At 45.8% G+C, this 14,524-nt stretch overlaps 1 protein-coding gene across 1 annotated transcript in view; it reads right to left on the bottom strand.

Annotated features, from left to right (window-relative positions):
* The window catches only part of LOC106589161 (uncharacterized), a 36,472-nt gene extending 26,375 nt beyond the window's left edge, over positions 1 to 10,097 (bottom strand). The window contains exons 1-4 of the mRNA XM_082970284.1: positions 9,623 to 10,097; positions 6,818 to 7,001; positions 6,280 to 6,664; positions 5,522 to 6,247 (exon numbers count right to left, since the gene is read on the bottom strand). Of these exons, the coding sequence (XP_082826410.1) occupies positions 5,522 to 6,247; positions 6,280 to 6,664; positions 6,818 to 7,001; positions 9,623 to 10,041 (1,714 nt within the window). The 5' untranslated portion in view covers positions 10,042 to 10,097. The remainder of the gene's footprint in view (positions 1 to 5,521; positions 6,248 to 6,279; positions 6,665 to 6,817; positions 7,002 to 9,622) is intronic.
* Between the last annotated feature and the right edge of the window lie 4,427 nt (positions 10,098 to 14,524).

Below are 14,524 nucleotides of genomic sequence, written 5' to 3'. Positions count from 1 at the left end.
TATCCTAGCTTCTGGGCCTGAGTAACAGGCAGTTTACTTTGGGCACGCTTTTCATCTGGACGTCAAAATACTGCCCCCTAGACTTTAAACAAAACAAAATATATTTTATATTGCAGATTCTTCAAAGTATCCACCCTTTGCCATGATGAAAGCATTGCACACTCTTGACATTATCTCAACCAGCTTCATGAGGGAGTCACCTGGAATGCATTTCAATTAACAGGTGTGCCTTGTTAAAAGTAAATTAGTGGAATTTATTTCATTCTTAATGCGTTTGAGCCAATCAGTTGTGTTGTGACAAGGTAGGGTTGGTACACAGAAAGTAGCCCTATTTGGTAAAAGACCAAGTCCATATTATGGCAAGAACAGCTCAAATAAGCAAAGAGAAACGACAGTACATCATTACTTTAAGACATGAAGGTCAGTCAATCCGGAAAATTTAAAATAACTTTTAAAGTTTCTTCAATTGCAGTCGCAAAAACCATCAAGCGCTATGATGAAACTGGCTCTCATGATGACCGCTACAGGAAAGGAAGACCCAGAGTTACCTCTGCTGCAGAGGTTAAATTCATTAGAGTTACCAGCCTCAGAAATTGCAGCCTGAATAAATGCTTCACAGAGTTAATATAACTCCCGAGTGGCGCTGTGGTCTAAGGCACTGCATCTTAGTGCAAGGGGCGTCATTACAGTCCCTGGTTCGTATCCAAGCTGTATCACATCTGGCAGTGATTGTTAGTCCCATAGGACGGTGTACAATTGGCCCAGTGTTGTCCGGGTTTGGCTGGTGTAGGCCGTCATTGTAAATAAGAATTTGCTCTTAACTGACTTGCCTAGTTAAATATATATATATTTTTCAAACAGACACATCTCAAATGCAACTGTTCAAAGGAGACTGCGTGAATCAGGCCTTTATGGTTGCATTGCTGCAAAGAAACCACTACTAAAGGACACCAATAAGAAGAATAGACTTGCTTGGGCCAAGAAACACGAGCAATGGACATTAAACCGGTGGAAATCTGGTCTGATGAGTCCAAAGTCGAGATTTTTGGTTCCAACCGCCGTGTCTTTGTGAGACACGGATCTAAATAGATTAGCTAATCCACTCCCTGTACGCCATGTCATGTGCCAAAGAGTTTGGCCTTCCTGCTATCTTTACATTTGAGTAGAACAGAGGATTTGATCATGTTTGGATCACCGTCACTCAAAGCTATCCTCCAATCACAACAATTGTGAAAATATTGGACCTTTATAAAAAAAAAAGGAAAATCTCAATTTTGTTAGTCCAGATGAAACAAGTCTGTCAAAAGTTGCAAGCGCACGCCTAAATTCTCATTACACACTGCAATTCCAACCACAAAACGTCTTAGTTACACTGCAATTCCAACCACAAAACGTCTTAGTTACACTGCAATTCCAACCACAAAACGTCTTAGTTACACTGCAATTCCAACCACAAAACGTCTTAGTTACAACAACCTCAGAATGGTGCTTGAGAGAATAGAAGCCGTTTTACAGTCTCCTGACCAATTGTTTTATTTTGTTTGTTTTTTTGTTGTTGTTGCGCCGATCTTAACTTTTTTTGTACGTCATGGGTTCCGTCATTGTTTATTATAACCCGAAAATAAAGCCTCTGGACGTCAGAACAGCGAGCAATAACCTGCATTTTGATGAACACTTCTACTTCAGTGAGTCGGCGCTGAAGGACACACCGCTCAGTACGAGACTACGTTAGAGAGTGGGGAAAAAAAACGTGTTTACCCTCCGTTCTGTTGGCGAAAACTTGCAATCACTGGAGAATAAACTGGATGAGCTCCGTTCAAGACAATCAACGTGATCTGAAAGACTGTAATACATTTCTCCGATTCGTGGCTGAACAAGAACACGGTTAATATAAACCTAGCTGTTTTTCATATACATTGGCAGGACAGAACGGCAGCGTCTCGTGAACTCAAGGGTGTGTGTCTCTTTATTAACAGCAGCTGGTGTGTGTTCTCTAACATTAAGGAAGTCTCAAGGTTCTGCTCGCCTGAGTTACAATACCTCACGATAACCTGTAGACAATACTACTCTATATATACGAAGAGAGATTTAATATATATGTTTTTGTAGCTGTCTTTTACCGCTACAAATCGATGCTGGCACTAAGACCACAAACAAGAAAACAAGAAAATTGCGGCACTCCTAGTGGCCAGGGATTTTAATGAAGGGAATATAAAATCCCTACTACCTCATTTCAACTAGCATGTCACCTGTGTAACTAAAGGCAAAACAACACTACATCACCTCTACTATACACACAGAGGTGGAAACACAACACTACATCACCTCTGCTATACACACAGAGGTGGAAACACAACACTACATCACCTCTACTATACACACAGAGGTGGAAACACAACGCTACATCACCTCTACTATACACACAGAGGTGGAAACACAACACTACATCACCTCTACTATACAAACAGAGGTGGAAACACAACACAACACTACATCACCTCTACTATACAAACAGAGGTGGAAACACAACACAACATCACCTCTACTATACACACAGAGGTGGAAACACAACACAACACTACATCACCTCTACTATACAAACAGAGGTGGAAACACAACACTACATCACCTCTACTATACACACAGAGGTGGAAACACAACGCTACATCACCTCTACTATACACACAAAGGTGGAAACACAACGCTACATCACCTCTACTATACACACAGAGGTGGAAACACAACGCTACATCACCTCTACTATACACACAGAGGTGGAAACACAACGCTACATCACCTCTACTATACACACAGAGGTGGAAACACAACGCTACATCACCTCTACTATACACAGAGAGGTGGAAACACAACACTACATCACCTCTACTATACACACAGAGGTGGAAACACAACACTACATCACCTCTACTATACACACAGAGGTGGAAACACAACACTACATCACCTCTACTATACACACAGAGGTGGAAACACAACACTACATCACCTCTACTATACAAACAGAGGTGGAAACACAACACTACATCACCTCTACTATACACACAGAGGTGGAAACACAACACTACATCACCTCTACTATACACACAGAGGTGGAAACACAACGCTACATCACCTCTACTATACACACAGAGGTGGAAACACAACACTACATCACCTCTACTAAACACACAGAGGTGGAAACACAACGCTACATCACCTCTACTATACACAGAGAGGTGGAAACACAACACTACATCACCTCTACTATACACAGAGAGGTGGAAACACAACACTACATCACCTCTACTATACACACAGAGGTGGAAACACAACACTACATCACCTCTACTATACACACAGAGGTGGAAACACAACACTACATCACCTCTACTATACACACAGAGGTGGAAACAACACTACATCACCTCTACTATACACACAGAGGTGGAAACACAACACTACATCACCTCTACTATATACACAGAGGTGGAAACACAACACTACATCACCTCTACTATACACACAGAGGTGGAAACACAACACTACACTACATCACCTCTACTATACACACAGAGGTGGAAACACAACAACACTGCATCACCTCTACTATACACACAGAGGTGGAAACACAACATTACATCACCTCTACTATACACACAGAGGTGGAAACACAACACAACACTACATCACCTCTACTATACACACAGAGGTGGAAACACAACACTACATCACCTCTACTATACACACAGAGGTGGAAACACAACACTACATCACCTCTACTATACACACAGAGGTGGAAACACAACACTACATCACCTCTACTATACACACAGAGGTGGAAACACAACACTACATCACCTCTACTATACAAACAGAGGTGTGTAGGAGGAGAATGAAAAAGATTTGTCATGGGGCCCTCAAATAGCTCTACAGTTGCACCATTGAGAGCATCTTGACTCGATTGGTACGGCAACTGCTTGGCATCTGACCAGAAGGTGCTACAGAGGGTAGTGCGTACGGCCCAGTACAGCACAAGAGGCCAAGCTCCCTGCCATCCAGGACCTCTATACCAGGCGGTGTCAGACGAAGGCCCTAAAAATGTTCAAATAGTCCAGCCACCTACAGCAAGTCATAGGCTGTCTCCCAATCCAGAGGCTACTGCCTGCTGTAAATATCTGACACGAATAACAAGAAAGCAAGTAACAGAATTGATTTCCTCAGTAACGGTTAATGAATGAAGGGTCCTCCTCTCCCACATGGTTGCATACAGGCTACAGTCAGTTAGCAGGCAATTCTAAAAACCTGTTTTTGCTTTGTTATTATGGGATAGTGTGTAGATTGATCAAGGGGAAAAAACTATTTAATCAATTTTAGTATAAGGTAAGGCTTGAGTACTATCTGACTGCACTGAATGTGTGTGTGTGTGTGTGTGTGTGTGTGTGTGTGTGTGTGTGTGTGTGTGTGTGTGTGTGTGTGTGGGGGGGAACTGGTATGCAAATCATTCTGTCCCCAAGACGAGCCTTCCTTACCCTGACCTGAACCATCCTCTAACTCTTTACCATCCAATGTCCAACAAGTATAACTGACCATGGTGTCTACTTACACCATTCTCAGGAACTATGAACGACTAGATATGAAACACCTACGACGACATCGACATGTTTCAGTCCTGCTTCATATGAAACACCTACGACGACATGTTTCAGTCCTGCTTCATATGAAACACCTACGACGACATCGACATGTTTCAGTCCTGCTTCATATGAAACACCTACGACGACATGTTTCAGTCCTGCTTCATATGAAACACCTACGACGACATCGACATGTTTCAGTCCTGCTTCATATGAAACACCTACGACGACATCGACATGTTTCAGTCCTGCTTCATATGAAACACCTACGACGACATCGACATGTTTCAGTCCTGCTTCATATGAAACACCTACGACGACATCGACATGTTTCAGTCCTGCTTCATATGAAACACCTACGACGACATCGACATGTTTCAGTCCTGCTTCATATGAAACACCTACGACGACATCGACATGTTTCAGTCCTGCTTCATATGAAACACCTACGACGACATCGACATGTTTCAGTCCTGCTTCATATGAAACACCTACGACGACATCGACATGTTTCAGTCCTGCTTCATATGAAACACCTACGACGACATCGACATGTTTCAGTCCTGCTTCATATGAAACACCTACGACGACATCGACATGTTTCAGTCCTGCTTCATATGAAACACCTACGACGACATCGACATGTTTCAGTCCTGCTTCATATGAAACACCTACGACGACATGTTTCAGTCCTGCTTCATATGAAACACCTACGACGACGTCGACATGTTTCAGTCCTGCTTCAATACATTTTGGATGGATGGCCTTTGGACAACAGTTGCCAGTGGTAGTATGATAGTGATATTTGGGTAGCGATGGCAGAACATATCATGGTCAGTTGAAAATATTCATCGTGAAATAAAAAATAAGAAGAAGATATCTCTTACCTGCTATAACCTGTTGAGTTGCTTGGGTGAATACAGGCTGCTTGGTAGTGATGATCTCAGGCCACTGGTCAACATCATCAGTAACAATGGGAATGTCCCGAGGTTGCTCCTCAGGTTCTGACTCTATCTTCTTGGGTCCCTTGACCCCTCTTTTACCATCCTGTCTGCCCAGCTCCCGGTCACCTTCCTGGGCCTTGAACAAGGCGCTGTAGGGCAGGTCCTGGAGAAGTAGCTCCACATTGATGGTTGGAGCCCGGCACGGGGCATTGGCAGGCTGCTGTAAGCCCAGTGGAGGTGCTTTCCCCTGGGGCTGGAGGGCTGGGAAGTCAGCCATCAGGTCATAAAGCTCCTGTTGGGTTGTTGATGGAGATGAAGCTAGGGCCTTGGTTGGGTCTGTAATCCTGATGGCTGGGACCTTGGCTGGGGCTGGAGTTGAAGAACGGGCTGTGGCTGTGACCTGGATGACTGGGACCTTGGCTGGAGTTGGGACTGGGACAGGAGTTGAGGCTGGACCTGAAGCTGAGGCCTTGATACAGGCAGGTACTTTGCCCAGAAGGTTGAAGGGGCCAGGGATGGGGATGAGAGGCTTGGGGAGGTTGGCAGGCGGAGAGCCCTGCCACAGCCTGTCACCTTGCCATGGAGACGCGGCGTTCGGCAGAGGGGGAAAGTCGTCTTCGCTGGGGGCCAGGTTGGGGGCCAGGTTGGGGAGCCAGGTTGGGGAGCAGGCTGGGGGCCAGGCTGGGGGCCAGGCTGGGGGCCAGGTCGGGGAGCCAGGTCGGGGGCCAGGTCGGGGGCCAGGTCGGGGGCCAGGTTGGGGAGCAGGCTGGGGGCCAGGTTGGGGGCCAGGTTGGGGAGCAGGTTGGGGGCCAGGTCGGGGGCCAGGTTGGGGAGCAGGCTGGGGGCCAGGTTGGGGGCCAGGTTGGGGAGCAGGGATGAGAGATCAGGGAGCAAGTCAGGAACTAAATGGGAGAGGTTAGCACCGAGGTCAGGGTTCAGCAGGATGGAGTCCAACAGGTAAGGGTTAGGAATATGGAGAGGTTCCACCATGATGGAACTGTCCTCCCCTCTACCCTCCTGCCCTGGGATCAGGAGGCCCCTGAGGTACTTGGCAATGTCCCTCCTTTGCTCCTCCTCTGGGTTCACCTAGTATTGGTAAAATAGAATAACATGGTTTACCCTTTCAGATTGCTTTTTTGTTGTTGTCCAGCACTAGGCTTAAATGGGTCCAGGAAACCACCCCTTTAGTGGCCTATCTGATGATCAAACCCATTATCTCTGGTGTAGTAAAATTCTAACCTTTTCCTCCTCCTTCTTCTTCTCCACCTGTGTCTCCCATATGGGGTCATCGCCATGGGAACAGTCGTCACACCGGACATCGTCAGGGCGCTGAGAGGAGACGGAGAGGTCATGTCGATCTTTCTCTGTCTGTGACGTCAAAGTCTGGAACTCCCTCTCCACCATCAGAGAGATCTCATCCAGCCTATTCAGAGAGCGAGAGAGAAACAGAGAGAGAGAGAGAGAGGGGAGCAGGATAGAGAGAGGGGAAAATAGAGAGAGAAGGAGAGAGGAAGCGAGAGAGGAAGCGAGAGAGGAGAGAGAGGAAGCGAGAGAGAGAGAGAGAGAGGAAGCGAGAGAGAGAGAGCGAGAGAGGAAGCGAGAGAGAGAGGGGGGGAGCAGGGTAGAGAGAGGGGAAGAGAGAGAGAGAGGAGAGAGGAAGTGAGAGCGAGAGAGGAAGCGAGAGAGAGGGAGCAGGATAGCGAGAGAGGGAGAGGGGAGCAGGATAGAGAGAAAGAGAGAGGAAGAGGGAGAGAGAGAGAGAAGGAGAGAGAGAGAGAGAAAGAGGGAGGGGGAGCAGGATAGAGAGAAAGAGAGAGAGGAAGAGGGAGAGAGAGAGAGAAGGAGAGAGAGAGAGAGAAAGAGGGAGAGGGAGAGGGAGCAGGATAGCGAGAGAGGGAGAGGGGAGCAGGATAGAGAGAAAGAGAGAGAGGAAGAAGGAGAGAGAGAGAAGGAGAGAGAGAGAGAGAAAGAGGGGGGGGAGCAGGATAGCAGAGAGTGGAAGAGAGAGAGAGAAGGAGAGAGGAAGCGAAAGAGAGAGAGAGAGAGAGAGAGAGAGAGAGAGAGAGAGGGGGGGGGAGCAGGATAGCAAGAGTGGAAGAGAGAGAGAGAAGGAGAGAGGAAGCGAGAGAGAGAGAGAGAGAGAGAGAGAGAGAGAGGGGAGCAGGATAGAGTGAAAGAGAAAGAGAGAAAGAGAGAGGGGGGAGAGAAAACAAGAGAGAGAGGAAGTGAGAGAGAGAGCGAGAAAGAGGGAGAGAGAGAGGGGGGAGCAGGATAGAGAGAGTGAGAGAGAGGAAGCGAGAGAGAGAGAGAGAGAGAGAGAGAGGGGTTGAGATGGTTCAATGATGGCCTTTCATGGATCATGAATTCTGTATGATATGATATGGTGGTGATGGTGATGATGATGATGGTGGATATTGTCGATGATGACGATCATTATGATGAATCATGGCTTAATCATAAATTAAACCACCTTTACATCCATGATCTATCAACATCACCACTTCAGTCATGCTAAGCTATTGCTATTGCTATTGCTATTGCTATTGGAGCAGCTCATCCAAACTTCACGGTCACATAGACCTGCAGCTACACAGACAGACTCATCCTAAAACACTGAATAACCTATTCAGAGCTGCCAAGTCAACAAAACAGCAGCAGCCGCTAGCTAAACCAAACATGGGTAAAACATCTCTCTTCTGCCTCTCCCTCTCTCCATGCATCCCTCTTTCCGTCCCTTTGGACGGGCAAGTCGCGGGACAGCCGCTGGGCTCTGGGTATTCATTTTTTTTTTATGCGCCGAGCCCCGATGCGGAACAGACGGTGCACCAGGGCCCGGGCCGCTCACCTCGGCCCGTTGGATCCTGAACAGATGGCTGAGCATTAGCGTGAAGTGAGGCCAGCAGCTAACCGCCAGTGACCGCAAAAGGAGGCCATCTCCTCCAGAGTGAGTGAGAGAAAACTGAAAACTAACTGTTATTGGCAGACAGGTTTGAAACTCTGTTTATTGGTCTATTTAACTAATTTACCACCTGGTGATATCACCAGGCAGGCGAAAGCTCCAATCCCACTAAAACAGGCTGAAATTTCAGGTGGTCTTTTCAAACAGCTCTAAGCTACACTAAAACGACATTATCATCATTTCACAAGACTATTCCAAACCTCATAATGTGGAGATATTCTGTAAATAGTGTAAAACATAAACAAATTAAGTGGTTTGACAGCGCTGGACCATTAATTCATTCAACATCTCCTCTTTACATTCACATTGGCTGTGTTACGTAAATTTACTCTGATTTCACAACACTCTGAAAAATAACTTAGTTCATAAATTGTTGCCAGCAGCACAGTTACCAGTCACTAATAGATAACATGAAAACATACTAACCGGCTTTAGGGTGAGAGAAATGATCACAATGAGGTGTTCTCTCATGATGTGCCTGGAAGTTGCTAGTAATCTAGCCGACTTTTAGCCAGTTAGCTTTGAGTCTTTGACAGTTAATGGGAGGTCAGAACGCTACTCCTCCGCCCAGAGCGTCTAGTGTGCGCTCTGGAAAACGCGCTCTGGGAAACGCGACCTGGGAAACGCGCTCTGGGAAACGCGCTCTGGGAGCGGGGAAACGCGCTCTGGGAAACGCGACCTGGGAAACGCGCTCTGGGAAACGCGCTCTGGGAAACGCGACCTGGGAAACGCGCTCTGGGAAACGCGCTCTGGGAAACGCGACCTGGGAAACGCGCTCTGGGAGCGGGGAAACGCGCTCTGGGAAACGCGCCGTGAGCGAAACACGCAAAGAATTTATGAACCGATAATGTAACTATGCACTCTGAAACACTAGAGGCTATTTCAGGAACACATCCATTGATGACTGGATACAGCTACATTTTAGCATCACTCACGACACAGAAGAGCTGGGTGATTCTAATAGGCCTAAACTGAAAATGTATTGGAAGATAACGACACAGTTGACTACAATTCTTGCTTAATGCTCTGCAGAGTTTAACGTTATAGTAGTAAATCATAATTTTGACGTTGAAGTGAGAGGTTACCTTGGATCCGTGATTTTGATAAACATAGGTTTCCACCGTGTAACAAGACACGCATTGTCTCGGACTTCGCAGTGGATGTTTTGAGGCCTCACAGTGGGGACCGGATCCTCTTCTGCGCGCCGGTCCTGGGCCGGTGGGGCTCGTGGGGCCTGTGGGTGTTCATTAGCTGGGGTCATACTGTCCTCCTCCATATGTGGCCACATTCCAAATTCAGCTTTCTTCGAGTCTCTCCATATTTTGACACAGATTCGGTCAAAGTCATCCTCCGGTACACTTGGATGGATCCAAAGGGAACGAGGAAACGGTCCCACGGTGCTCCAAGACCGCTTCAAAGCGGACCGGCGCGGCCTGAAAGGATCATCCGGTATCATTTGCCTTGATATTTCGGTGATCAAATTATTATTTGATCCGACAAGCATCTTTTCAGATCCATAGGATGAATTAATGATGAACGTTATTGATTGGAATGTGTTTGGGTTTGAATTTGTTTTTTAATTTGAATGGCAATGAAATAAAATAAAAAATAACAAAAAGGCATAAACTGCAACCATGGTGACACGACTGTCGCTTCTGAAGAACGCTGCCTGCGCTTTTTGATTGGTTGGAATTTCAATAACAAAAAAACTAAAGTCAAGGCCGACTGAAAATATAAAAGAATATTAATTCAAAGTAATATTGACAGTCATAATTTAGGGATGGTGTTTACTCTAATATGAAATGTTTGGACCACGCAACCTTAATCAGATAATGTGCTGCTTTTATAATTGGCGTCTTCAGAGTATGAAAGTATAATATCACTTTTTTCAACAAAATAGCCTACATGAAAAAAAAATAAACTGTTTTGTTTGTTTTCTTGCTTGAATAGCTGTTACTTAAAAAGCCAACCTGGACCGTATTCTGCGGATTGTGCCTTCCATTGTTGATCTGTGTCAACACGACCATATTTGCATTCCTGGTGTGGTAGAGAGAATATATTTTCTAACGTTACTCCATTTACACAGGACATATCGGCCTACAAGAAAATGTTCAACAACTCTTGAATGGGAAAGGAAATAACTAATATAATGTCCAAGGTATTTCCTGAGCAGAGTGGGATAAATTATCATGACTAAACCTATTATCACGTTCATATTATCAATGAGGTAAAAATGTTGTGTGACATTTTTTTTCCAATGCTGAATTGATTGTCATTGAGAAAACTAAATGTATTTCTTTCGCAAACATCTTTTCTGAATTTAACAGTCATGCGAGATCATTTCTGTAATCTGATTACATAATTTTTTTGCTGGTAATGTAACAGATTACATTGACATATGTTTTTTCTTCTAATCAGACTACATGTAATCAGTTACTCCCCTGCTTGGGAGTCAAAGCCTTTTCACTCTCAGTCAAAGCTTTTTCTAATTGGGCCTAACCACACACCTTGTCCGTATCCATGCGCCTACTGTGACCTTTTCTAATTGGGCCTAACCACACACCTTGTCCGTATCCATGCGCCTACTGTGACCTTTTCTAATTGGGTCTAACCACACACCTTGTCCGTATCCATGCGCCTACTGTGGCTTTTCTAATTGGGCCTAACAACACACCTTGTCCATACAACCACCCGCATATTTGTAGCCTCCTATGCTATTGTTACTCTTAATCCCAATGCTAATATAATATAGCATTTAATCCCGGTATAGAACTAGGCCTTATTTCTATAGCTCCACGTGCCAATTGATTCAGTGGGAAGAGCAGAGGGACATGCTGTCACCCATTTGTAATTCATTTTAATGTAGCTGATGTATTGTTTATGATTTAGTGTTTATTTTTAAATATATTTTATTTATTCTGGGTTGAAGGCCAGACTACATTGCATTATATCCAACTAGTTTCTACACAAAAGGCATTAGGGAAAAACGAATTACCTGTTATATGCAGAGATGGAATTGACATTTCACATTTACTGGTGACGGTTTCAGATTGTTAAAGCATCAGTTTCACATTTAGTGAGTAAAAACTGAACCTTAACCATTTAACAACCAGCCAGGGAAATGGTAGACCTACATCCGTGACAGTATCCCAGCTGTATAGGTTTATATATAAATGAATGATAGCCTTTGAGGTGTGAAGGGGGTTGTAGATTAGCCTGATTACCAATATCTTTAGCGAACATTTCACTCCTTGCCACTGGCCTTTCGGGCAATATTCAAATATTAACATTATATCATCAATGAGCTCCAGGATATTAGATTATTTGATCCTGATTCGATAAGCCTCACAGCTATCCTCCAATCACTATGTTTATGCAAATTAGACATATTTGAATTTTTTTTAAACCATTTCCTAAATTGTATTGTAAACATTCTAGCATTGGGCATTTTGACATCAAACATCTCATTGTAACATAAACATTGTGCAGCAGGGAGGATAGAGAATTCCTGTTTATTATTATTATTATTTACCATCACATCACACCAGAGCTCTGGCGATTTAAACTTCACCATAAGTTCTTTGTGAACTCTGCAATGTTTGAATTGTTATAAGAGTAATAGAGAGAGAGAGGGGATGGAAGAGAGAGAGAGAGAGAGAGAGGGGATGGAAGAGAGAGAGAGAGAGAGAGAGGATGGAGAGAGAGAGAGAGAGAGAGAGAGGGGATGGAAGAGAGAGAGAGAGAGAGAGAGGGGATGGAAGAGAGAGAGAGAGAGAGAGGGGATGGAAGAGAGAGAGAGAGAGGAGATGGATGAGAGAGAGAGAGAGAGAGAGGATGGAAGAGAGAGAGAGAGAGAGAGAGGGGATGGAAGAGAGAGAGAGAGAGGGGATGGAAGAGAGAGAGAGAGAGAGAGGATGGAAGAGAGAGAGAGAGAGAGAGGGGATGGAAGAGAGAGAGAGAGAGAGGATGGAAGAGAGAGAGAGAGAGAGAGGGGATGGAAGAGAGAGAGAGAGAGGGGATGAAGAGAGAGAGAGAGAGAGAGGGGATGGAGAGAGAGGGGATGGAAGAGAGAGAGAGGATGGAAGAGAGAGAGAGAGAGAGAGGGGATGGAAGAGAGAGAGAGAGAGAGAGGGATGGAAGAGGAGAGGGGATGAAGAGAGAGAGAGAGAGTGGAAGAGAGAGAGAGAGAGAGGGGATGGAAGAGAGAGAGAGAGAGAGGGGATGGAAGAGAGAGAGAGAGAGAGGGGATGGAAGAGAGAGAGAGAGAGAGGGGATGGAAGAGAGAGAGAGAGAGAGGGGATGGAAGAGAGAGAGAGAGAGGGGATGGAAGAGAGAGAGAGAGAGGGGATGGAAGAGAGAGAGAGAGAGGGGATGGAAGAGAGAGAGAGAGAGGGGATGGAAGAGAGAGAGAGAGAGGGGATGGAAGAGAGAGAGAGAGAGGGGATGGAAGAGAGAGAGAGAGAGGAGGGGATGGAAGAGAGAGAGAGAGAGGGGATGGAAGAGAGAGAGAGAGAGAGAGGAGGATGGAGAGAGAGAGGGGATGGAAGAGAGAGAGAGGGGATGGAAGAGAGAGAGAGAGGGGATGGAAGAGAGAGAGAGGGGATGGAAGAGAGAGAGAGAGAGGGGATGGAAGAGAGAGAGAGAGAGGGGATGGAAGAGAGAGAGAGAGAGGGGATGGAAGAGAGAGAGAGAGAGGGGATGGAAGAGAGAGAGAGAGAGGGATGGAAGAGAGAGAGAGAGAGGGGATGGAAGAGAGAGAGAGAGAGAGGATGGAAGAGAGAGAGAGAGGGATGGAAGAGAGAGAGAGAGAGGATGGAAGAGAGAGAGAGAGAGGGGATGGAAGAGAGAGAGAGAGAGAGGGGATGGAAGAGAGAGAGAGAGAGAGGGGATGGAAGAGAGAGAGAGAGAGGGGATGGAAGAGAGAGAGAGAGAGGGGATGGAAGAGAGAGAGAGAGAGAGGGGATGGAAGAGAGAGAGAGAGAGGGGATGGAAGAGAGAGAGAGAGAGGGGATGGAAGAGAGAGAGAGGGGATGGAAGAGAGAGAGAGGGGATGGAAGAGAGAGAGAGAGAGGGGATGGAAGAGAGAGAGAGAGAGGGGATGGAAGAGAGAGAGAGAGAGGGGATGGAAGAGAGAGAGAGAGAGGGGATGGAAGAGAGAGAGAGAGAGGGGATGGAAGAGAGAGAGAGAGAGGGGATGGAAGAGAGAGAGAGGGGATGGAAGAGAGAGAGAGGGGATGGAAGAGAGAGAGAGAGAGAGAGAGGGGGATGGAAGAGAGAGAGAGGGGATGGAAGAGAGAGAGAGGGGATGGAAGAGAGAGAGAGAGAGAGGGGATGGAAGAGAGAGAGAGGGGATGGAAGAGAGAGAGAGGGGATGGAAGAGAGAGAGAGAGGATGGAAGAGAGAGAGAGGCCTGTGGCGATGCCAGCGGAGATAACATGCATTGCACAAGAAGGGTACAGTAATGACGTGTAAATTAAGCAACCACCACCTGTGTAAGCGAGAGACAAAACACATGTTTTTGTCTGAGGCACCACAGAAAGAAAAAATAAAGACTTGCTAATCATTAAAAGCTTATCAAGTGCATTTGCGCTGTCCGGCAGCTCAAGTCAGCTGGATGATTTTCAGTAGGAGGGACGTCTAACTTTGAATAATGATTAAGATGTCACGGTTGTCGTCGGTGAATGAGGACCAAAACGCAGCAGGTACGTGAATGCTCATCTTGATTTTTAATTACTCTCAAAATGAACATACAAAATAACAAACACGAAAAACGAACGAACGACAATAACAGTCTGACTAGGCACACGGCTAAGCACAGAACAATCACCCACAAATAACACATACAAACACACCCTAATATATGGGACTCTCAATCAAAGGCAGATAGACAACACCTGCCTTCAACTGAGAGTCCCAACCCCAATCAACCAAACATAGAAACACACACACCAGACTAACCATAGAATACAAACACATAGACCATCAAC

The sequence above is a fragment of the Salmo salar genome, chromosome 27, assembly GCF_965601325.2.
Source record: "Salmo salar chromosome 27, fSalSal1, whole genome shotgun sequence".
In the NCBI taxonomy this organism is placed as follows: Eukaryota; Metazoa; Chordata; class Actinopteri; order Salmoniformes; family Salmonidae; genus Salmo; species Salmo salar.
The sequence above is the reverse complement of the archived record's forward strand: the minus strand, read 5'-3'. Positions and strand labels throughout refer to the sequence as shown.